General features: G+C 37.6%; 1 protein-coding gene across 1 annotated transcript in view; it reads left to right on the forward strand.

Annotated features, from left to right (window-relative positions):
• The window catches only part of RTEL1 (regulator of telomere elongation helicase 1), a gene marked incomplete at its 5' end in the record, with an annotated part of 63,409 nt that overhangs the window by 9,634 nt on the left and 28,945 nt on the right, over positions 1–24,830 (forward strand). The window contains 22 exon segments of the mRNA XM_072413659.1: positions 2,227–2,311; positions 2,427–2,492; positions 2,917–3,070; positions 4,064–4,102; positions 5,550–5,628; positions 6,081–6,178; positions 6,292–6,347; positions 7,287–7,361; positions 8,727–8,802; positions 10,146–10,278; positions 11,180–11,293; positions 11,626–11,666; positions 12,533–12,618; positions 12,906–12,983; positions 14,997–15,074; positions 15,155–15,301; positions 15,556–15,671; positions 19,097–19,220; positions 19,389–19,563; positions 20,814–20,950; positions 21,042–21,137; positions 22,666–22,876. Of these exon segments, the coding sequence (XP_072269760.1) occupies positions 2,227–2,311; positions 2,427–2,492; positions 2,917–3,070; positions 4,064–4,102; positions 5,550–5,628; positions 6,081–6,178; positions 6,292–6,347; positions 7,287–7,361; positions 8,727–8,802; positions 10,146–10,278; positions 11,180–11,293; positions 11,626–11,666; positions 12,533–12,618; positions 12,906–12,983; positions 14,997–15,074; positions 15,155–15,301; positions 15,556–15,671; positions 19,097–19,220; positions 19,389–19,563; positions 20,814–20,950; positions 21,042–21,137; positions 22,666–22,876 (2,264 nt within the window).

Below are 24,830 nucleotides of genomic sequence, written 5' to 3' on the forward strand. Positions count from 1 at the left end.
ATAAGTGCTTCCCCAGCGTGTTGATTGATCCAAAATGTCTCCTTTTCCTGCACGTCTTTTCAAAATGGCATCTGTTGTAGGGGCCCTGGCTGCAACAGTTACTTGCCTCAATTTGCCAATTAGAGTAGCTGCATGACGATCTTTCAATCCATCACTCATTGCAAAGCTGCAGAGTATGAACAGCATATTGCATATGTTGAATAGTAGTACGCTTTGATGCTTCTTCAACAATGATAACATGCATAAGCAAAATGTCACTCTTCGCTTTCACTTTCTTCAATACTTGCAAAACTGTCTTCCTTTAATATTGGTCTGTCACTTTCTTCATCTACTTTCTTCATTTTATCAATTGTGCTCAACATATTAGAAGCATTATCTGTCACAATACCTAGAATCTGTTCCTTTTTAATTTCAAAATCTTTTGGAACATACTCCACTAACTTCTAAAGATAGTCACTGGTGTGATGTGCCTGGGTGTCCTTTACTCCCAAAGTTTGCGTTATTGTTTTAATATTTTCATCAACAAATCTAACCTAGCAAAATAATTGACTCACATGAATGCATGCACACAACACAATTGTGTTGTGTGGATGCATCCATTTTTATGAAGACAAAATGTATCTTCAGACCATTACGTAGTTCTTCCTTTTGACATTTTGCCTCTTTAATTATAAGTTTCCTTATACTTTCTCTTTCCAGTGAAACACCAAGATTTTAGCCATTTCTCCATTTAGGCCACAAAAAGCTGTGAAAAGGATAGTGGTACACTATTATTTACTACCATTTTAATAAGGTTGTTTTTGAATTTTTCTGGGGTCATTGTTATGGTTTTTTTTTGTCAGATATAAAAAATCTACTTAGTTGTGTTTGGTCTCCAGTAGATTTCTGAACATTTTTTATCCCAGAAGTAGATGAAATATTTTAATTGATAGCTTTCTCATTTACAACTTTTACCACTTTAGAAATAAAATGCTGCAAGTGTCTTTTCAAATTTGATGACGTTATAGGTGAATTTTTGTTAGATCCACTGAAACTGCTAATTTTTGCATCACATTGTTTTTCACCATCATCTTCAAGAATACATTGGCACACGTAATGTTTCCCATCACTTGATAATGTAAAGGGCTCATAAACAGCAGACTTTGTCGTGTTTGTTGACAGACTTTTTGCCATTGTAAATGGGGTGCCGCTTTCTCTGAAATATAAATATAAAATATGTTATACTAACTAGCATATTCTTTGATTTAAATACAAACATACACATAGTCCAGCACTATTGCAAACATACATACAACACGGCACTATACACACAAATAAGCTATATCCCTGCACTAAATTTAGAGATAATTTGTCCTATACAGAAAAACATGCACAAACATATATACTATACACACAATATAGAGCCCTACACTGTACTCAGAAATATACACACAATATGCACTATACACAAACATTCATACATTCCTGCACCATACACACAAACATACACATAGCCCTGCAGTTTTTACCAGAAACGTGCACACAGCCTTCCATCATAGTCCATCATCATAAACATGAACACTTACAGTTGAATCCAAAAAGCTGTTTCTCCAAGCTCTTTTAAGCTCTTTTAGCAGACAGAGGAAGTTTAGCAGACGCTGCTGCCTTTATCTTTGTTTGCTGATCTTCTGCTGAAGACAGGGCAGTGGGAGGCTCCAGGGCCAGGGGGCCACCTAACTAACTTCCTATTATTAGGTGGTTTGCAAAATGATATTCAAGTTCAGCCCTGGAAGGGAGCATATATAGAGAGTGCAGACAGGACACCTGAACGCACATCAGGCCATAGCACTCACCCACACCTACATCACTACACTTGTTTACACTCAAATGAACTTGTTAAACACAATAAATCTGAAATAAAATGAAAACTCTTTTTGTAATGTACCTAATCCATATACATACAATAATGTGAATGTCAGGTTGTATAATAGCTTGGTTGAACTTCACACTAGTAGAAATACAACTATGCACTGGGGTTTATTATTACATCAGGGAAGTACTTAATTATGACTATTGTTTGTGAAATAGGACATTTCAACTTGCTGTATTTTTTTATTAGAATTTAAATTAATCAGGAGTCAAAGTCGGTACATTTTTATTGACTCCGACTCCAGGTACCCAAAATTGTCTCCGACTCTGACTCCTCAGTCCTGGTTTCATCTATCTTTTTCTTTCTCTTTTATCCAGGGCCTGCCCCTATTACCTGTCCAGAAATCTGAAGCAACATGCGGACATAATCTTTATGCCCTATAATTACCTTCTGGATCCTAAGGTACTAAGAAAAATAGACTTTAAAGAAAAATTACAATATAGGTAGGACCTGTACTTTGTTTTCTTTTTTGCTGTGTTAAATTTAATTTGTGTCAACATTTTTTTCTGCTATCCAGAGTCGTAAAGCTCACAATATTGATCTGAAAGGCACAGTTGTGATATTTGACGAAGCTCATAATGTGGTACGTAAACCTCATCTCCATCCATTCAACTGTCAAGGTTTCTGACACCTTTGACTACTTTTCCTCCATCATGCCTATTCTGCAGCAGTTTTTGTTGTTTTCATTAACTGGACCCTTAAAATCTTATTTTTAATTATTTGAGGAAGGATTAGAACCCCCCTAGGGAGATACACCCTTCCTTCTTGTCTTTGTGACCACAATTTCATCAGAAGAAAAATCTGCAGCACGAACACAAATAAAATTTTGTGTATTCAAAATACAACATAAAAAACATTTTCACTGGTACACAGTGGCACCATATAGAACATCACAATATTGCATAGTAGATAAGTGGATCATGATTTGTATTGCTAGATAAAGCCTTTTCTTACAGCTTTTCCTCCTGTCATAATCTCTGTAATTACAGCTCCCTTTATTCTTCTAGGAGCGAATGTGTGAAGAATCTGCTTCTTTCGACCTAACACCGTATGATTTGGCTTCTGGGATTGATGCTTTAGATTTGGTGATAAAGGAGCTTACAGATAATTTGGAGCAGAAACAAATCAGTGCCGAGTTCAATATGGAGTCACCTAACTCCTGTTAGCAGATTTTTATTCTTTACTGTGTTTTAATTCTTATCTTTTATTTTAATTCTTATCATTTATAGACTAGCTGTTTAATTAAAATTGTCCAGGCACTAATATTTCTAATTTAGGATAAAGTGGGAAAGTATTTTATCTGTTTTAATTTTATTGCTACTTGAGGCTTTCTGAGGTTTTCCCTCACTTACTTTCCCTTACCAGACAGGAAGTTAGGAAGAATGTGCGGTACAATCAGCAGAAAAAAAAAGAAATACATGATTTCTTTTTTGCTGTTGCAGATTTTCCCTTGCTTTTTTTCTGGGTAAATTGTTAGCAGGACAGGAAGTGAGTGGAGCCCCAGATAGCAGTTGGGTTTTAATCTTTTTCAATGCCATCCAAAAGTAACAAAAATAAAGTAAAATGTCTGTAGATATGAGTGCTGCTTTATGTCATAAAAGACCATAAAGTATTATTTTGTACCTAGGATACATCAATATGCTGAATTGCTTAAATGTCTTTATCTGTGCACATGCTTTTTTTTTAATTGCCTCTCTAGACAGTAAAATTCCTACCTACCAGGCAACTTATACAGTTGTCCTTGTGATCACTAAAACTGTTGTAATTATTTTTTCAAGTATCACTAAAAGCTCCTGTATGACAATCTAAACCAATGCACAGACAAAGAGTATTTTTACCTTCCCTGACTAAGTCCAGTCTTCCCTTTATTTGTGTTTCACTAAAACCCGCTCCCAGACACTGCAGCACACAATGAAAGGATTTTAGCAACTACTTTGTCCACTGGCCTACAAATTGCCCATACAAATTTGCTGTGACAAAAAAACCATGTCCAGTGTTCCTAGCAGTGTTGTTTAAAGTGCCCAACTTGAAGCATGCAAAAACTTCACGCAGTGATCAGTTTTGTGCAGCACCTCTAAGATTGCAAGCTCTTCGGGACAGGGTCCCGAATGTCAAATAAAGCTTTGTCAATATAATTTTTTTTGTTGTTTTCAGCTTTAAACATAGAACTTGAAGATCTTGCTAAGATAAAGGGTAAGGCATTATTCTGTGTATAACACTGTTTAAACATGAACTATTTGAAGTTTTGACCTGTCATAAGGTTTTTTTTGCACATATCCTATCTGGCAAAAAGTATGTTGACACCTGACTTAAACCTTGCTGAATGGATAGCTATGACTTGGCAAGGGGTGTGCTGCGCCTCTTAGAGGGAGCATTATCATCCACTTCTGGTCTGCGAAGTGCTGGAAGTGAACAGGCTTTTCCACTCAGGCTTATAACACTTTGATTACATTTTGTTTTGATGCACTTCAAATGTGAGGCATAGCTCATTTAAACTTTGATAATAATGATAATCGGTAGTCCCTGAGTTAAGGACATCCGACATACGGACGACTCCTAGATATGAACGGGGCTTCCCTGCTTTTTTGTGTGCAGGACAGAGGCTTGATGAGGGGGCGCGTTGCATGACTTGCAGAAGAAATCTTTTGCTGTTCTGCAACCTCTTGTAACTCTTTAATGACCAAGACCAGATTAGATTTTGCATATCAAAGCAGAGCTTGCTCCAGAAGTTATTGAATGTCTAGGCGCCAATAAATTTTTTTTTTTCCTTTGTGATTTCTCTGTGAGGATGTTATACAATAATTGACATCAGGCTGCCTAATATTATGTTGAGACAAACATCTGTCCTATTTGCATTTAATAAAATAATGTACCTGTTCCGACTTACATACAAATTCAACTTAAAAACAAACCTACAGTTCCTATCTCCAAAGTAACCCCAGGAACTAACTGTATGTATATATTTTTTATCATTCAAAACATATTTTCATCACCAATCATTATATATTGTAAGTTATTCCTTAGTACCACCTCTAGATGGTGCTATATGTCTTTTTCTGGATAGTAGATTTCAGGGAAACCTAAATGAAAGCAGAACTGAACAGAGACCGGCTCACCTGTTCAAGTTCCAGCTTTTGGCATCTTTGTCTTCCCGGCAATCTTTAGCCATCTTGATTGGCTGTGCCGGGATAAGTAAGTGAAGCTTCAAATGCCAGTTTCACCTGGCAAGCAAAGCTGACACTGTACATGTGCGGCTCAGCTTTTTCCAAGAAACCCAGAGACGTCAGGCAGGTAAAGCGCAAAGTTGCAAAATTGAAATTGCCGGTCCTTTTCTGCAATATTAACCTGTTATTCACACAAACATTCAAAAGTGGAACTATAGTTCCATTTTAAAGGGTATACGTAAGCTGCCATTGCTAACCTCTCCATGTGAAAATATTAGATGCCTGGCTGTTAAGCTGATCCAATAAATGTATTACCTCGGTCTGTGGCCTGTTACATTCATATAGATTGGACTTTGCCCGACATATGCTTGTTGTGGTCAGTAATTCAGGATGAATTGATGCTAGAAAAACTAGCACTTTTCTGTATTTTTGGGGCCTATTATAGTGATGGTTTTGGCTTTCTTTTATGACTGTAGGTGCTCTTCTAAATCTTGAGAGTGCTATTGATGCCATCGCCCTCCCAGCTAATGGAACCGGAATCACCAAAGATGGGAGGTAATTTCTGCTCATAAGTGTTTTATATAATGATATAGTTAAATTTTAGTTATTTTAGATAGCTATTAGATATTTGTTAATTTTATCAATGTTTATCCACTCTCTGGTAATATAGTGGGCTTCTGTAATCATTAGTCCTAATTTGGTAAAGCTAAGCCATTATTATGCACCAAATTTAAAGTTGTATCATTTGCTCTGTTTCTTTTACCCCTCGTTGTAATGCGTGATGTATTCAGCAATATTTTATTCATCAGTTTTCAGATTTGGTGACAACAGTGGGAAATATTATGGCCATTTAGGCTTTCCCTGGATAACAAAAGCTTTTTATATTTAGGGAAAAACATATTGTGGTCCTGTTTAGACCTTCAGAATCGGAGCTCTTTGCTATATTTTTTCAAGAGCCAAGCGTCTAGTTCCCTTCTTCTTGGGTCTTATGTTTTGTCTATTTGCAGTTACATCTTTGAGCTCTTTGGATCTGCGGGAATCAATTACAACACCAAGACCTCTCTGCTGGAACTATTGGAACAGATAATACAGCACGTGGGTGGAAGTAAGACATTCACTGGCAAGGCTTTTCAGATGGCCTTACTTTTGTCATTTCACTAATCTACAAACAAGATTTGGATAAAAATAACTATTTCTGTATTATTTATTTCTCCTCAGGTTCAGGAGTCTTCACTAACACTATCGGCCTGCAGAAGTTGTCAGATATTATTCAGGTAATACGTTCTTTTAATTCTGAAGCCACAGAATATGAAGTATTTACTCAAGGTATTAACTTCTAATGTTTAAGAAGTTCATGTACATGTTTAAAGTAAACTTTGTCACTGCAAGAGGAAGCATCAATGCATATTAAAGAGAAAAACCCAAGCTTTTCCCATGCAGAGCACACACAACACATTGAAGTTCCTTGCTGGACTGAAGAACAACTTCATCTCTTTTCATCCACATAACATATGCGTGAATTTTTCTTATAAAGAAGATATTAAGTAGGGTGGACCAGACTGCTTGGGATTTCAGTCCAGCAGAAGCACTGTTTTCAGCTTTCTACAGAACATTAGGATTTAATTGGACTTTTGTCAGATTATCTGTTATTTTTCTGTTATAACTTATTATCAAACTAAATATGTGTTGCTGAAATGATTGTTGGAATCTTATTAGCATTATATGCACAATCTAGCCATTTGGAATATCGCTAATTGGCTAGACCGTGCATGCAAAGCCAACCACCATCTGATGTTTGTAGATGGCTTAAGGTAGGTGATAACATTATTAGAGCACCCCAATTGTTTAGTTATTTATCTAAACCTGACTTCACATTGGTCTTAAACTATGGTAATGACATCCAACATAGCATATATCTTTATATATGGTATTGACATATTATTAGGGTATAGGGGGAATTATTGGATTGTGAGCCCCCCTGTTGTTGAGTTAGTGAAATGGCTATGGACTTTTAAATTGCTGCGTAATATATAAAATACAAGGTAATATAATAATAAAAAATGTTCACTTGTGGCCTAAACTTCAGAGCTGCTTCTACCTTTTTTAACCTAAGGCAAATTTACTTTAGGAAGAGTGTATTGCATATTTTCAATAGGTAATGTGAAAGAAAGGTATATTGTCACTTCATTGTTACCTATTTTTTGTTGCCACAGATTGTATTTAATATTGAGATCCCTGAAGGTTCTACTACTGTCATTAACACAAAACAGGTCTCCAAGTACTATAAGGTAAGTGATTAAATCAATTAACATCTATTTACTCGGTAAAATAAGATTTAGACTAGAACATTTCAGAAGAAGTGTGTATTTTATGTGCAATTTTTGATGGGACAATCTTTCATACAAAACTGTACTAAGGAAGTAGATATGGCATACATCTCAGAAATATCATAAATAACTTTATGAATCATTGTCTGTTCCTGGTTGTCTGCGTTAGGCAAACCATCATCCACTTGTGTGTCATAGGATAATAAGTCTTTATTAGAAGGAAAAATGCACTATGGCCCTATGGATAAAATATTTAAGAAATTCCTACAGTCCATTTGGTCCTATGATCAGCAAGTTCCCTGGATTCACCAACAAATGTGTGCCTCACCAGTGTTGCTTTTTCTACATGATTTGCAGTTTAAAATCAGCCATTAAAAATAAAATGGTCATTTAGGCTACAACATGATTGTGTTAGGGCCTGTCAAATACTATTGTTTTCACGAGTGCAGTACAACCAAGTTAGACTGTTTCGGCCCACTTAAATCAGTAACCCTCTACCCCCACTCTCCCAAAAAAATAAAAAAATTAATCGCACCTCGAATCAAGATCAGTCTATTCGTCAGAAGGTTTCTTCTAACGGGTCCCGCGTTGTTCCGGTATCTATCTTCCGCCGAGCGCAGAAGGAGCTCCGGGCACCGACATCTCCTTTTCTCTTCTGGGTTCTTCTTCCTGCATCAAGTGACCTTGCACTGCGCAGGCGTGAGATCGGGCGACGTAGATTGGAAAAAAAACTTGCCGATCTCATTGCACATGCGTGAGATCAACAATTTTTTTTCTATTGATGAAGGTTCTCCTTCTGCGCATGCCCAAGATGCTAGGGCATGCGCAGAAGGAGCAGCCAAGAGCCTCGCTGGATGCGTGACGTAGCTATCCCAAGAGGCTCTGTGGTACTTGCTGCACCTTATTTTTTTTTTAAAAAGAATGTTACACTTAAAAAAGACAAAAACAAACAAAATTTTTACTTTAACTTAAAGGGTTGCCTACCCTTTTTTGCAAAGAAGAAATTCTGAGTTTACGCTTTAAAGTTAGGCCTCACACACATTGATAAATGCTGTGCTTCTCTAGTTTACACATTAATAATCACCTTTAACCCTCAAGCTTTACTCTTATGACATTTTTAAATAAATGTGTTCCTCTTTTTTTAAAAATCACCTTTTGATTGATTTTTTTTATCCCCAGAAGTCTCATTTATCTACAGCTTTCTCATCTACTGAACATGTAGTTTCTGCTTTTGTTAGCAATAAAGACCCCATATTTTAAAAGTAGGTTTGCATTGCCTGGAAACATTACCCAATTCTAAGTGTATTTTGCTTTTTGCACGAGCAGGTTCACATCCACCCGGACAGCAACCAGAGAAAGAAGCCAAGGGGAGATGTGTGGAGCAATAGCAGAAAACAAGGAGGTGAGACCGAGGTCATGTAACTGGACTCAAGCTAATCTAGGGAAACATCCAAGTTAAAATTTCCTTTTCCTGTTCTCGTCAATTTTCCCTCATTTTCATTTTTGAGGACAAAGGTCACCAAATGGAGTGAACCTTTCCAACAGCGTCACAGCAAAAAGAAAAAAAAACTCACTAGGGGTTTAAAGCTGAAACCACCTTTTTCAATTAGAGCTCTTAGAATTTATGCTGTAGTTCGTTTTGAAATAGTTGCGTAAGTCTTTCAATAATTATCTTGTGCATTTTAGGGCTTCCTTAACTTGATTTCTTTTTTATAGAACCAGTGGCTACTACCCCCTCACCCTCCCTGCATCCATTGGTTATATATATGGTTATTTGTGGTTCTCCAGCATTAGTAGGATGTAATCGCATCCCCACTTGAATTATTTGGAGAAACCAGGCATCCTTCCTCCCCAAATGTCCCTGCTAACAATAAGTACAATAGCTAACTGACAGCCCAGAAAAATCAGTCTGCCCTGCCAATCCACGCCTGCCTGAAATCATTGACAGGCTAGGCAAATGTTTCTAAGTTCACCGTCAGTGTCCATGATAATATTCTGATGCATTATAGGAAGTGTAGTTTATCATGTATGCCGAAAGGAGAACAGATGCAATATAAGCAACTGCCTGATTCCTCCTCCTGGTGGTTGGGCATCCCTGCAATTTTTCAGTTAATGTCACAGACTTTTAATATAAACAATACTCATATGAAAGAAAGAGGAATGAAAAAAGGGCATTTTTAATCACAAAGGGAAAATGTTGCCATATATATTTTGAACCAGCTTTAATCCCTAAATACTGCAAGTAAAAATACATTTGGCTTTAGTTATTCATAGATCAGTTGTCTGATGAACCAAAAAGAAACTGAAATCCCTACATCAAGGTTCATTCCATGACGAACTTTATTATAATAGTAGTTGGTCATAGCCTTGCCCAATTAGGAACCTGGGACACTGCATAATTTTCTTGTACTTCCTCTATGGGTTTTACGTAACAGTTGTCTTTCTCATTTTTATTTGTTTTATTTTTGTGGACCTCCTGTGTTGTGAACTAGCATTGCAAAGGCCACAGTGTTAACCACTGAGCCGCTGTGATTCCTGGAGGACTTGATGGCAGGGGGACATTGGGGTATGGAAAGGAGCCTTGTATGGCACCATAAAAAAAACAAAAAAAAATAAACAGGAAGTGTGGGGATTTTATGAACAACTTGATGTAACATATAATGTATTTCCAGCTGCAGTTTGAATCCTTGAATTTAGACCAAGATGCAGTTATACTTCAAATTTCCCTTCCTATGTGTGTTGCAGGAAAAGTGCTCAGTTATTGGTGTTTCAGTCCTGGTTATACAATGCATGACCTGGTCAGACAAGGAGTGCGGAGCATCATACTGACCAGTGGGACATTATGTCCTCTCTCCTCCTTCACTATGGAAATGCAAATGTAAGTTATTTTTCTCTGGGAATTGCATGCTGCATATTGTGTTAATTTTTTTGTTAGAGTGCCTGTACTTTTGTAAGCCCATGGAATCCCATAAAAATAAAGATAGTCAATTTGCAAGTATCCGAACAGAGGTCAGTCGTTCATCCTGATATCCAAATGGGCTGCAAACGTTTCCTATAGAAAGGTTAGGGGTATTCTAGAAATTACCTGGAAATGGGCAGGCATCATTGAGTGATCACAGTACCATGCTTTTTGTAATTTTACCTGTGCTCCAGAATATTTTTAGAGGCTGTGGGGACATGTTGAAATGTAAAAATTATGGTGAAAATGCTAAGTAATAATACACATACAGTGCATAGTAATGTAATATGGATACTATTGGTGGCTTCCAGTTTAGCTCTACCTATAAAATGTAAACACTCATCAGCCTCCTATGTTGATTTTATGAAGTTATTGCTGAACTGATGGCAAGCCAGGTGTCTTCTTTTGGCATAGTTTGAGGTGTGATTTAGCTGGTGTGATTTAGAGGGAGGTGGAGGCTTGGCAGGAATACTGATCTCCACTGTTAATCTAATTTGATTACACCCCTTGGATCACACTCATCAGTTCATCCTCCCATGGCATTCGATACCTTGGCACTGCCAAGGAAACCAAAAGGCATCTGAATGATCAGCACTCTATAGGCTCTTAAATATCTTACCATTCTGTGCAAATGTACATTTGTCTGTATTATCCTAATGTACAAAGAGAGCCAAGTTAGTCAGTGTCTGTTATAATAAAACTTTATTCACTGACTGTTCTCTTTGGCATCTGTTTTTTGTCCAGCACTATATACTTCTATGTATGTTCATGTTTTTTGTCGCTGGTTATATACATTTTCATTATTTTTTTCTGTTTTCAGCCCTTTCCGAATATCTCTTGAAAACCCGCACGTGATAGAGAAACACCAAATTTGGGTTGGAGTTGTTCCACAGGGTCCTGACGGGGCTAAGCTGAGTTCTGCTTTTGATAGAAGGTTTGTTACCCTGGTGCCACAATCATTCTTTGCTGTGTTTGAACTCTGTTTTTAGTTCACTGCTGGTGCTTTTAGATATGTTTGTGTCCCTGTCTGGAAATACACCATTTTTACCAGTGTTAATTATTGCCTTTAGTTAAACTTAATTGATAGTATTAAAACTGAATCCATATGCAAATGTCACTGGGTCACACAGCTTCCCTCTTTGGTGCACAAATAATATGGCTCACTTCTCATATTGGAGTTTGGCTTGCTCTTTTAAATGACCTTTCCTTTTGTGAATAATAGTCATCTGACTAATGATCTTTTTTTTGTTTTTTCCTCTTTTTCAGATTTTCCACAGATTATTTATCATCCTTGGGAAAGACAGTTGGTAAAACTATGTTAATTAATGTTAACATAATAAATTCATTAAAGTAATGCAGTCTCAGACTGTCTCCAGATAGGAGACAGTAATTAACATATTCACAATCAGGAGTTATTAAAAAATGATCAGGAATAAAGACAGCTGAAGTTTTGCAGATTTCAACTTTCTTTTGTGACAGGTTTGATTAATTTAAAGGAAAATTGTCTTGAAAAAGATGTGAAAGTGCCTAATCAGTCACCATTCTCCCAATTTAGGGCCACAGTCTTCACCAATAAAAAGTTCCTGCTTAGCCTCAGGAGGCTAAAGCTACGTACACACGTCCAATGGTTCTCGCCTGATAATCAGACGAAAATATGGCGTGTGTACAGCGCCCGTTTTCCATCGTCCGAAGGACCATCCTGGTTGATCCACGAGTGATGGAGGACGAACGATCCACACCTACCAATGCAGAAGTAAGAGATAAAATGGCATGTTCTGTCCTTCTGAAAAGGCTAGTTGCCTAGCCTTTCAAACTTCAAAAAATGAAGTATAATCTGGGATTTCCTTTCTTCAGGTAAAGAGAAGCACACGTAATTTAGGAAAGGAAATCCCAGAATATACTTCAGTTTTAAAGTTTGAAAGGCCAGGCAACTAGCATTTTCAGAAGGACAGAACATGCCATCTTATCTCTTACTTCGACATTGGTAGTTGTGTCTCTAGGAATGTTAATGCCTCTAGGTGCTTCTTCTGGACTGTAGTGGGCCAGGGAAGTGAATGCCTTCACCCTAGTCTGTGTTACATTTCACAGCCCCTACATTACATTTCATAGTGAATACCTCCACCCTAGTCTATGTTACATTAAATGTACTCATTACATTTGTTTTGTTTTGTAGGTAATATCGCTCGTGTAGTTCCACATGGACTCCTGATCTTTTTCCCATCTTATCCTGTCATGGATAAAAGTATTGAGTTCTGGAAGGTGAGGACTTTGCCCTATCCATCTATAATATCTGTAATGCTATTCCTGTACAGTTTATACATTTCAAATGAAATTACAATATAATTTGCATGATTTACATTGAACACAAGTTTATGGATGTAGGCAGGATCCAATATATTTCCATATGTGAATTATTGGAAGAAATCTGCTTACACAGGAAAAACATACTACTTATTACATATAATACAGCAAAAACTTAACACTGCACTCCTGTGTTGATACATGTATCATGTTTATAGCAAGATTCTGTCTGCTTTCATTTGCAGGAAAATGGACTTTCATCCCGAATTGATGATGTTAAACCAATGTTTGTGGAACCTAGAGGCAAAGGATCATTCAATGAGGTAAGCCATTTTAAAAATAAAGGTACAGGTTTGTATGTCTCAACCGTAAATATAGCGTTTACACATACAGTGTATTCACTTTCATCAGTGAAGCTGGGTAATCCAGAAAACCTGGAAAAGATTTAGTGCAGGATTCAAAAAATTTGCTAGTACATAGCAAATGATTTGAAGAAATCCAATCCAGGTTTGCTGGATTACCAGCTTCACTGATAAAAGTGTTTTCTCTCCAGCCATGGAAAGCTTTAATAAATCAGGCCCATTATATGTACTGAAGGTGAACTGTTGCTTTTCCCTTCATAAGTTAATGACTTAAACTTTTAGCTGTGGGACTATCCCCCTTTCCTGTGGGCACTACCAGGTGAGCCACTAATTAAAAAAAAAAGTTGAAAGTGCATCTGGAGAATATTATACAATCTTGACTTTTATAGGTTTATTCCATATCCGTGGATAACTAGGTTAAGGAACCAGAATCAAAATATCCATCACACACACAATGGACTGGTGACTTTAAATATATAAACAGCTGTAGCTCCCATAATTCTGCTGTTACAGGTTACCTTTAGAAAAAACCTTTTGCTTCGGAAATGCTATCATTTATTAACTAAATGATGTTTATGTTAGAATAATTATTCCACATAATGACTTAATCTGTTAATCTGTCTGCCTGTTAGCTCCCTCATTCCTGTAGTCAAAGTCACTTCACTTCTACTAACCAGCACATTCATTCCACATGAACTTAGTGGGGATATGTAGGAGATGGTAAGGAAGTGGTTTACCAGGAGGTTTGTGGCAGAGTGAAGAGGAATAGAGTTATGTAGGAGCAAAATCCCGGCATAGACACATCAGACATGACTCAGCTAAGAAACAGCAACATAAATGTTGTTGGCAAATTCACTGTAATGGAAAAATGCATCACAGTAAATTATAAAGTTTATTAGATAGGTGGAAGGTAATCTTGATTTTGTATGTTTAGCTTCTGAAGAAAGTATATAACAAAGGTGAAAAATATTTTTAAACTTAATTGTTTAATCCCAGGAGTCCTGAGCACAGTTCTTTGGACTGCAACACAACTGTTTGACTCATAGTGATGATTCTCCCTCCCTCCCTCCCTCCCTGTTAAACAATAGTCTACAAAAACCTATTTCTGTCTAAAATCTAGGTACTTGCACTGCTTGTGCTTTATTGCTGCATTCATTCATGTATAAAATCGAAAAGTTCAACTTTAAAGTAAAGCAAATACTTTTTTTCTTGTTTTAAATTGAGAATGGTTGAAAGTTTTTTTTTTTTCTTGCTGTTTGTCATTTGTCTTTTAAGCCTTACCCCTGGTAAATAATGATCACCTTCCCAGACCCCTGCAACTTGGATGTTTTCTATTTTTTCTTACTTTAGTTAGAATATATTTTCACCTAAATCCGACATCCAAGTCCTTTAACGTCATTGTTTCTGGGTGCGAGGGACAACTAATTCTGCTCTGCTGGCCAGTCCCCTATTATCCTTTTGTCATAAGTTACTACTAGTAAAGCTTAATTTTTCTGGTTCCAGGAGGACCCCATGGCTTGAAAAAATACCCATGGTAAATAGGCACTGACATGGCCATGGGAAGAAGTATCCAATCTGTTATAACCAGAGCAAGAAGGAGGATTTAGTATTGCAACCTGATGTGACTGTTTTAGGTGATTTATGTGACCTGGCCACTAATTAGAACAGAATTGAAGGGAGCTCAGTTTCGCATGTGTTCTGAGAACAGCTTTAGTTTCAAAAAACACAACAGGAAATGAATGAAAATCTTCTCTTGGTCACCTTTGTCACCAGGGCAAAATGCGGAGTGAATTTCCCTATTGGCAAACCGCAGTACAACTGGGCTTACAACCTCCTACTACTCTATACATTGCAAACAAACAAAAGTAGTTTGTTTGTAGTTTTGGACTACAAATACTGTACAGTATAAATGATTGTATTTTAGGTGTTTTCACAATTTTTTCTGTTTTCACATGCAGCATTGTTGTTTTCCAGATTATGGATGCATATTACGAGAAGATACAGGCTCCCAATGGCACTGGTGCCAGCTTTCTGGCTGTGTGTCGAGGAAAGGTGTGTGTAACCTGTTTCTTATCAGCTTACATAAGCATAAACGGCTTTTATCACACTTCCATAACCCCATCTATTTCCAGGCTAGCGAGGGTTTGGATTTTGCGGATTGCAATGGCCGTGGTGTGATAATTACAGGGCTTCCTTTTCCACCAAGGATGGATCCTCGAGTGGTTCTGAAGATGCAGTTCCTGGATGAAATGAGGAGAAATGAGGGACCTGCTGGAAAGGTGAATTTCATGTTGAACATTCAGATAGATAATAGTGTGATATACCCTGATACCTTACTTATTAAGGGTAAATTAAATTGTCACTGTTTTTCACCCTATTTAAACTTTACTAAAAATCCATTGTTGACTGGTCTCAGATGTTAAGTGATGTCACTCTCTCAATCGTGCAGTGTAACTTTACAGTTCTAACTTTCAAAAACGATATTATAATATATAAGCAGTTAGATAGGTGATGATGTACCTCCTCTCTGCAGTATTTGTCTGGACAGGACTGGTATAGACAGCAGGCTTCACGTGCTGTGAATCAGGCCATTGGCAGAGTTATCCGACATCGGCAAGACTATGGAGCCATCTTTTTATGCGATCACAGGTAAAGGAAACAGAGCATCCGTATTATGTTATATATAAATATATTGTGCACTTTTTGCAATAAAATGACATTACTACTCTCTCTTTAATGTTTAGAAATTTCTTTTTGAGTAAAAAACGTAATATAAAAGTAAAGAAATAAAAAGATCCATCTTTTTGTGGTCTTTTTTCAGGACTGCTGTTTTGCTGCTCCACCATTGGGCAGTAATTGATATTATTTTAAGTAAACAGGATTTATATAGCATCAGCATATTATGCAGCGCTGTACATTGAATAGGGGTTGTAAATGACAGACAGATACAGGCAGTGACACAGGTGGAGGAGAGGTTCCTACCCCAAAGAGCTTACAATCTAGGAAGTGGGAAAAGTACCCCCGAAAGAAGGGGGGTCGTATGGATTGGTGGGTGAGTAGTGAGGGTTTAGGAGACAGAAGAAGATGGGTAGGCAAGAAAAGATGGGTTTTGAGTTCTCTTTTAAATGAGCAGAAAGTAGGAGCAAGCCGAATAGGACGAGGAAGACCATTCCAGAGAGTTGGACCAGCCCTAGAAAAGTCTTGGAGATGTAATTGATGTGCTTTGAAGTTCTATTGGTATATTTCCCCAGTATCGCCTTATATTGTCTCAGTATGTTATTCAGATTGTACTGCATTGCTCATTCATGGCATACAAAATAACCAAGAATCAACCAAAACAGGCACAATAAGTAAATGAATAAATAAATGTTAAAAGAAAAATTCAGTGAGCTAGTCAGTAGTATAACAGAGTAGCCAGAACTTAGATAGTTGTCCTTTAAAAAACCACCTGATAACTATTTTTTAGTCTTTAGTTTGTAGGCCTCCAGATATTTATTTAACCTATTTCCTCTATTTATTTTCCCTTAGCTATTTGTGCAATTGTAAATTACTGTTTGTCTTACCAGTCTAATATCCTTCATTTGCATTCTGGGGACACGGGTTCAGTGTAGGAAATGGACTAGGAAGTGGAGGGGAATTGTTAAAGAACAGTTACTAGTTTATAGAGGAAATTTTATGGGCCAAATAGCTAGGTATATATTTGCATTATGCAAATACCCTTCATAATATCATTTATGTAAACATTTCAGGAACTTTCCTGCTCTGATTTATTGTAAGGTAAACATGACTGCGGGGAAGATATTTCTTAGAAATAATTAATCTGCCCTATCTTGTCTTGCAAGCAAAGACAATGAATCTTCACAGTCCTGTGCCAAGATGTTGCCACTGAAAACAATTCTTTCCCTAGTCTGCTTTAAAAAAAAAAAAAAAAAAATATCCATTTTAAATTGTGAAAAAGACGTTTTTCCCCTAAAGTTGATCTTTTTCCAGGATGAAGAGAACAAGGGTGATTATAACGTTCTGAGGAAGGGCAGGGACTTCTTAAGAAATACAATAATGTAATATAGTTCCAAGGGACTAGAGAAATGATTCAGGTTTCACGCAACTGTTCACACTTTAAAGTCCATATGACGCATCACACTCCAAGGTTTAGTGGCCTTACCACCCAGCACTGTTGTAGCAGGGAGTATGCCATCAGTACTGAAATAACCTGTAGAAAATAACATAATTGAAAAGTCATTTTAATCAAAATGCTCAACTGAAGCACATGTAATTATGATTCTCGCTTAAAGATGCAAAGCAAAAAGGCATTTCTGAGGGCATCCCATTCGTTTTTACCACCTTTTATAATTTTTTAATGTTAGACCTATTGTCAAAGAATGCTGCCCAGTCTGATTATATCTAAGCAGAGGATTCTAATACTTCCTTGTTGGTTGATGGGCAGCCCAGGCAGTGCAGTTTCTTTAGAAGTAGGAGCACCTTGCATAGCAATATCCTCAACACCGGCATTTTCATGCATATATAGCTTTCGAAGAACTCTTAAAATGTATGTCTGGACTAAACTGGACTAAACATATTTGGACCATCTTTGCATTACATTTAACCAAGTTTTGTCTCCCAAAAAATGTTACACAGAAAAATACCAACTGACCTAGCAGATATATAGGGAGCTTCTGTTTGACCTGACAATGTAACGCATCTGCTGCACCCAAATGGCAAAAAGTGTTTAAAATTGTTGCTCAATTCTTTTCTAAACCTTCTGTTTTTCTTTCTCCACAAAATCATTGTAAAGTATTTGTATCTAGTAATGAGGCAGCTCTGGCAGGTCTAATAACTGGGCAGCACAGTGTCACAGGGGCTAGCACTCTTTGCAGCACTAGGTCCCAGGTTCCAATTTAGGCCAGGACAGTATCTGTATTTAGATGTACTAGAAAAAGTACTTTTTTTTTGGGGGGGGGAGCTTCCTCGGGGGGTTCCTTTGGGTACTCTGCCTTCCTCCCACATTCTAAAATCATGCAGTTCTGTTAATTGGCTTCCACCCAAATTGACCTTAGACTGTGTTAATGACATACAACTATGGTAAGGACATTAAATTGTAAGCCATTTCGAGGGACAGCTAATGATATGATTATGGATTTCGTACAGCGCTGTGTAATATGTTGGCGCTATATGAATACTGGATAATAATAATAACACAGCTTGGGATTTTAATACAGCAGGCGGCAGTTTTGTCAGACCACTAGATTATTGGCATATCAATATGTATTTCTGTGCTTTTTTGAGCATTTTAAAGCCAGAAATATGAGGAAATATGTATGCATTGCAGAGGTTTACTGAATATGATTTTTTAAACAAATATACAGTACACTAACATTTTACAGCATACTAATTAAAGTCAAGTTAAGTTAATTATGATTCATGGAGAACATACAAACTCTTTGCAGATATAGCATGCAAACTCCTTGCTGAAGGCCACAGTACTGACCACACAAGAATTAATAGTAAAACTTTTTTATTGTCTACAAATATCACGGTATAGCCTGGAACATGATTAGTATTAGCAGTGTGTCATGTATCACACACACTAGCTGCTCTCATTATTAGTGTATTTGGTATTTCCTACTCTGCAGTTTTACATCCCTTTCTATATACTGTTATTGGATGACTAACTAACCACAAAAACCACAATGATCACATTTTTTTTTAATATTGACATCCTTATCTCAAATAACATTAATTGTAACATGGCTTCTAATGTAACCATGCCAATGACAAATGAATGTAGATTATCACACTATGTTCAAAATAGGTTGTCCCTCCACTCCTATGCACACATGGTCACTTTCATAGCACGGGTTTTGCGTTTTGGCTGATCAACTGATTGGCTGGCTTTTGCAGAACCTGCTTGTAGATGTTGTCCTGTAGTAGTGTTGTGGTGGCTAAAGAGAACCTGTGCATTTTTGACACTTGAATACCTATAAATTAGTGATGACATAGCAAAGGGGTGCAAAACTTTTGTTGTACGTATAACTGAAGTCTGTGGTGTGTATTCTGATTCATTTTTTCCCCCCTAGATTTACTAATAGCGATGCTCGAAACCAGCTCCCCTCCTGGGTCCGTCCCTACTTACGTGTTTATGACAATTTTGGTCATATCATCCGTGATGTGTCTCAGTTCTTCCGTGTAGCACAGAAAATTGTAAGTAGTTAGAGAAATTGGTATTAGGTTCTGGTCAGAGGTAGCATACAATTGCTTTAGTTAAGCCTATTTGCAAATCTGACCTAATTTCACTGCACTTTTTAAAAATGTGATGAAAGCAAACTTTCTCCTAGAAGAGGCTCACTATTTTGTTTTTTTCCTGTGTAGTTGCCTCCTCCTTCTCTCCATAAAGTTCAGAAAGAAAAAGGTCCTTGTGTTTCATCCACGGACTCCTCTTTACCTTCCCAGTCTTCTCGGGCAACATCCAGCCTCTTTGATACCTTTAAAAAAGCAAAGACTCTGGACTCTCATGTACCAAGCTTAAAGCGGAAGAGAAATGGCGGTAAGGGTTACACAACCTCACTCATTTTCTCTAAAGATAGTCTGATCTGTGGAAAAGGTACACAAAGAAAGGCAAGCAAAGAACAACAGGCGCGTCTATATAATAAGGTAGCCGCAGAGAGATCTCTGCACTTATTATAAAGGCAGACCGCTGTGCACTGTTTTTGGGCTTCTGACTGATAAATAAGTTATTGAAACATTTAATAGGATTAGTCAGTTGGGCAAAATAATGGAAACAGATCTGCTCAAGTGAGAAAATGTAAGGACAGAACAGTAGGCTTGCGGCACAGAAAAACTTTTTTCGGTATTGTATGAAATTAAAAATCACTTTATTAAATATACAAGAATTATAAAAACCATAAAAGTTGGGTCTCAACCAGACACGTGGGTGAAACGCGTCAGGTTGAGACCCAACTTCCCTGTTTCTTTGATTCCTGATACACGTTCTTGTATATTTATTAAAAGTGATTTTTTAAATTTTAACAGTAGCCTACTGTTCTGCCTTCTGCCCAAATTGAGTGGGTTATATCAACTTACCTTATTATTAGGAGGTTGACGACACAAATTCGTTCCCAATCTAATCACATATGCTCAGGTGCCATAGAAGATTATTTACTGCAGATATTGGAGTTTATTTATTAAAGCTTTAAAAGACTGGACTATCATGGGTGAACCTGGGTAATCCAGCAAAACTGGAATGGATTTGGTCCACGATTGAAAACCTTTGCTAACATTTTGCAAATTACTTTTAAGCAACCCACTCTAGATTTGCTGGATCATCCAGGTTCTCCCATGATTGTCTATCCTCCCCAGTCCTGGAGAGCGATAAGAAATCAGGCCCATTGTTTGCAACTATGAAGCTTAAAGCAGAACTAAAGTCAGTGATTAATCTCCGAACTATTGTGTTTAGGGCATTCCTTCTGTGTTAATCGACACCGTTGCCAGTGTGCTTATGTCCGCTCTTAGCCTAATGTTTAGGCCCTACTGGCTGGGAGTAAAGTAGATTATATGCGACACCATGGCAATTGTAGACCTAAAGAAGGGCCAAGTTGGCATTGGTTTCACCTGTAAGGGATTGGGTGATTTATATATGCTTTAATGTAAGGAGTTGCACTGCTGAAACCCAGTTTTTATCTCTAGATACAATTTTGCTTTTTTAAGTTATACATATTTTTTTTTTAGGTCTGGTATGAATCTTTTTTTGTATTTATATGGTATTTGTTTTTCCTTTTTATGTCTTTTATGCCATAGGGGACAGCCAAGAGTCTGACGTTTGTGATGGTTATGAACAAGGTTCAGGGGTCACTACCCACCGTCCAGCTGGCCTACTGGATGCTCTGGATCACAGTGAAAAGAGACTTCAGGAGGACCTGAGCTCAGAGGAAAAGGTGGCAATGACAAGTTTGAGTTACTTGTTTTTGTAATATCTTCATATGTGCGTCAAAAGGCATAAATTATGTGTTGTTTCTCTTCTTACAGGCTTCACGTCTGTCCACGCTATCTCTTCAATATGATAAGCGGCTGGATGATGAGAGAAGGGGAGGAAAGAAAAAGATCAAGATCGTTCACAGCAAGGTATGCCTGGGCTTTCTAAAGTTGTGAAATACCCTTATCAAAAGAACACTTGTTTCGTATTGAAATTACATTATTTACTAATGATTCACATCCACTTGAGCTGATAATTGTTGCTTAAAGTGTATGTGTGACCTCTTCAAACCTTTCAAATTGGTTTATTAAAACTATAGTGGGAGTAAGAGGTGCTTAAGCCACTTCAGTTTATTTCTAGGAAAGTTCTGAATCCTGGCAAGATCTTTTGTCATAAAAATTCCGCCTCTATCCTTCTTCCTACTTTACAATTTGTATTAAAACTGAAAATGGGGCATCCTCACTGACCAACAGAAAAGCACTGGAGATATCCTGGTTGTGAATGTACAAGCTCTTTACAGTTTACATTATATCTAGAATGTGTTGGCTTTAGGGATACTTGAGCAAACTTGTTCATGTCATGATTTGTATTTGCTTTATTCTTAAGTCTCATTATTTAGGAATCAAGAGTCGGCAATCTCCTGAAGCCTGAGAGTTGCTACCCTGTCAGGTTTCTGACCTTAAATATTGTTTCCCAATAATTGGTGGGAAGTAGTGATGGTTTCAAAGCACAGAAGAAGAAGGGTAGGCAAGTTTGAAAAGATTGGTTTTGAGAGTTCTTTTAAATGAGCAGAAAATAGGAGCAAGCCGAATAGGATGAGGAAGACCATTCCAGAGAGTGGGGGTAGCTCTAGAAAAGTCTTAGAGCCGTGCCTGTGATGAGGTTATGAGTAAGGAAGTCAGTAGAAGGTAATTGGAGGAGCAAGGAGAGCAGCTAGGGGGTTATTTGCGTATCAGGTCGGAAAGATAAGTGGGACAAGAAGTGTGGGCGGTTTTGAAGGCAAAGCACAGGAGCTTGAATTTGATTCTAAGGTGAAATAGAAGCCAATGAAGGGAACTTCAAAGAGAGGCAGCAGAAGAGGAGCGGAGGGAAGGATGGATGAGTCTGGCTGCAGCATTCATAATAGATTGTAGAGGAGAGAGTCAGCTGAGTGGAATACCAGAGAGGAGGATGTTACAGTAGTTCAGACAGATGATCAGGGCACAAGGAGTTTGGTGGTCTCTGTGGACAGGTAGGGGCGGATTTTGGAGATGTTGTGTAGGTAAATTTGACAGGACCTGGAAATGTTCTGAATATGTAGGGTAAATGGGAGGGCAGAATCGAAAGTGACTTATGACGATGTACCTGAGGGGAGGGCCGACTAATGGTGTTTGTAACAGTTAGGAATATGTCAGGGGGAGATTTGGAATGTGAGGGGGGGGATTATGATGAGTTTGGTTTTATCCAGGTTGAGTTTCAGGAATCGGTCAGACATCCATGAGGAGATGGCTGACAGGTAGCATGAAACCTTATCCAGGACTGAGGGAGACAGGTCAGGGATGGACAGATAGATTTGAGTATCATCAACATACAGATGGTACTGTAAGCCAAAAGAGGCTATGAGACTACCGAGAGAGGAGGTGTAAAGAGAAAGCAGCTTTTCTATTTCCTTTACTGTATCTTAAACTTCTTTCACAGGATCCAACGGACAGTTCTCCTCCGCCTAGCAAGAAGACGAGTGCCGCAACCATGTTTATGTTTTCTGTCAAGCAGTGTCTTAGTCAGGAGAGCTATACCAATTTCATGACAGCCCTTACAGAATATAAAGCGAGCGATGATCTACAAGCTCTCATTCCTAAGCTGTGTGCTCTGTTCTGCCAGGATCAGGGGAAGAATGTTCTGATGAGAGGTGGGTACTTGTCATTGTTGTTCATTACTATTTTGATGTAGCACATTATGGGTCCCAATGGAGTGGCTTCCTATAAGACAACCAACCATTTTGCTGTGAATGGACAGAAGGATTCCTTTAAATGTGCCTGCAAGCACCATGATTTTACTGAATGAGATTAAAAACGCTAGGATCTAAATGCTAAAGGAAATTTATCTGTATTACTAAATGCTGCCAAAAGGGGAACAAGTTAAGTGAAACAAAGTTGTCATCTCTTTCCAAAACAACAGTAGGGGTGCTTGGTAGAATTCAAAAAAATCTTCCGTATTTGTTAAATTTCATGTGCTTTTTTACTTTAAAATTTGCATAAATTAGTCATATTAGCCAACATTCATCTATTTTTTATCTATTCTGGAAGTATTTGGAAGTATTAGGGATTAAAATTAACTTAATTTTGATTTTCTTCATAGCATGGCCTAAAAAAAAAAAAGAACACGTTTGTTCTGTATGGAAGAGAGCAGGAAGCAAAAACAACTAATACCTATGCAAATTTGTTGTACAAAGAACTAAGTATGACTAGAAGTTTGGAGACATCTGACCATCACATTTTGTGTAAAGCAAAACTTTGGAGCCTTATCTTTTCTGTTTGCGTAAATTTGTGCCTTTTCCACCATTTCTGAGGTCAGGTGTTGATTTTGGATGAGAAGTACTGGCTCACAGTCAGCATTCCAATTTTAAACATGTTCAGAAGGTGAATGACACCCTGAGTTTGGTGTAGAGTTTCTCTACACCAAACTCACTAATCCATGTCTTTCCGGAGCTGGCTTTGTGCCCTGATATCTACTAGACCCTTGTTCGGACATATTTCTGTAAGTTACAGGTCTACAATTTAAAAAAAAAATTTCATGAAAAACAGTGTAACGCTTTTGGTACAGAAATCTAGACCTCAGTGTAACGCCCAGGTGGTTAAGGCATCTGTAAACAATTACTGTGGCTATTTTGTGGTTTTATCCTACAATTTAATTTGTCTAAGACATTTACAGACACCAAATACATAGGCTGCTATTCATCAGTTGGGTTGCAATTGACTGGCAGAGGTAAAGAGTGCTTAGCATATTTGTCCTCATAGGCCTAAACATGAACTGTCTCTGTTGAAAGCTGAACTCCAGGTAATTGAATAAATACATTAATGAAATGAAAACCCCATATTACAAAGGTCATATGCCTGCAGGAGTGAGAAATAAAAGTGCTTTTTAAACATGTACCCTAGATGCAAAGAGCAAAGAAAGGGTAGTGCAGTGTCATGAAGTGCAGAAATATTACCATGCATCTAAACCCAAAAACCATAAAGAAATATATTTCAGCTTACCAGTCCTTAGAAATGTTGGCTGTGTTCGTTTTTATTCCAACTAGATGATCCTGCTAGTAATACAATTCTTGTTTTAGGGTGATAACTCCCACTAGACCATTGTTTCCCAACCAATGTTCCTCCAGAAGTTTCTAGGGGTTCCATTAGCCATGAGCAGTTTTCGCCTCTTAGATCAGTTCTGGCGACACCAGTGATATTTTGATATTCTTCCCAGTGGCCAGCAATATAAGAGGCATTTTTTCCACTGTCTACCACACTAATATACTGTGAGCTGGGCATACAGTAATTATAGTAGTGGTTCCCTAATGACCTGAAAATTATTTCAAGGGTTCCCTCAGCTAAAAAGGTTGAAAAAGGCCGCATTAAATTTAGGAGGATGAAGAAAGCCATGGCTGTAATCCTAGTCTGCTTTGCTGGTTTGGATTACCAACATGTCTTCCTTATAGGATAACTTTGAAGAACGCTAACCCTGTTTATTATTTCGGTTGAGAACATTGATTTCTAAAAAATAGCAATAGTTTTTTTCCATGCTTGTTAAAGAAGGTAAAAGAATAGATAAAATAATGTAGTCATCAAAGTTAAGGATGTTGGGCTGCAATATATTAC

This window comes from Pyxicephalus adspersus, chromosome 6 (genome assembly GCF_032062135.1).
Source record: "Pyxicephalus adspersus chromosome 6, UCB_Pads_2.0, whole genome shotgun sequence".
Lineage (NCBI taxonomy): Eukaryota > Metazoa > Chordata > Amphibia > Anura > Pyxicephalidae > Pyxicephalus > Pyxicephalus adspersus.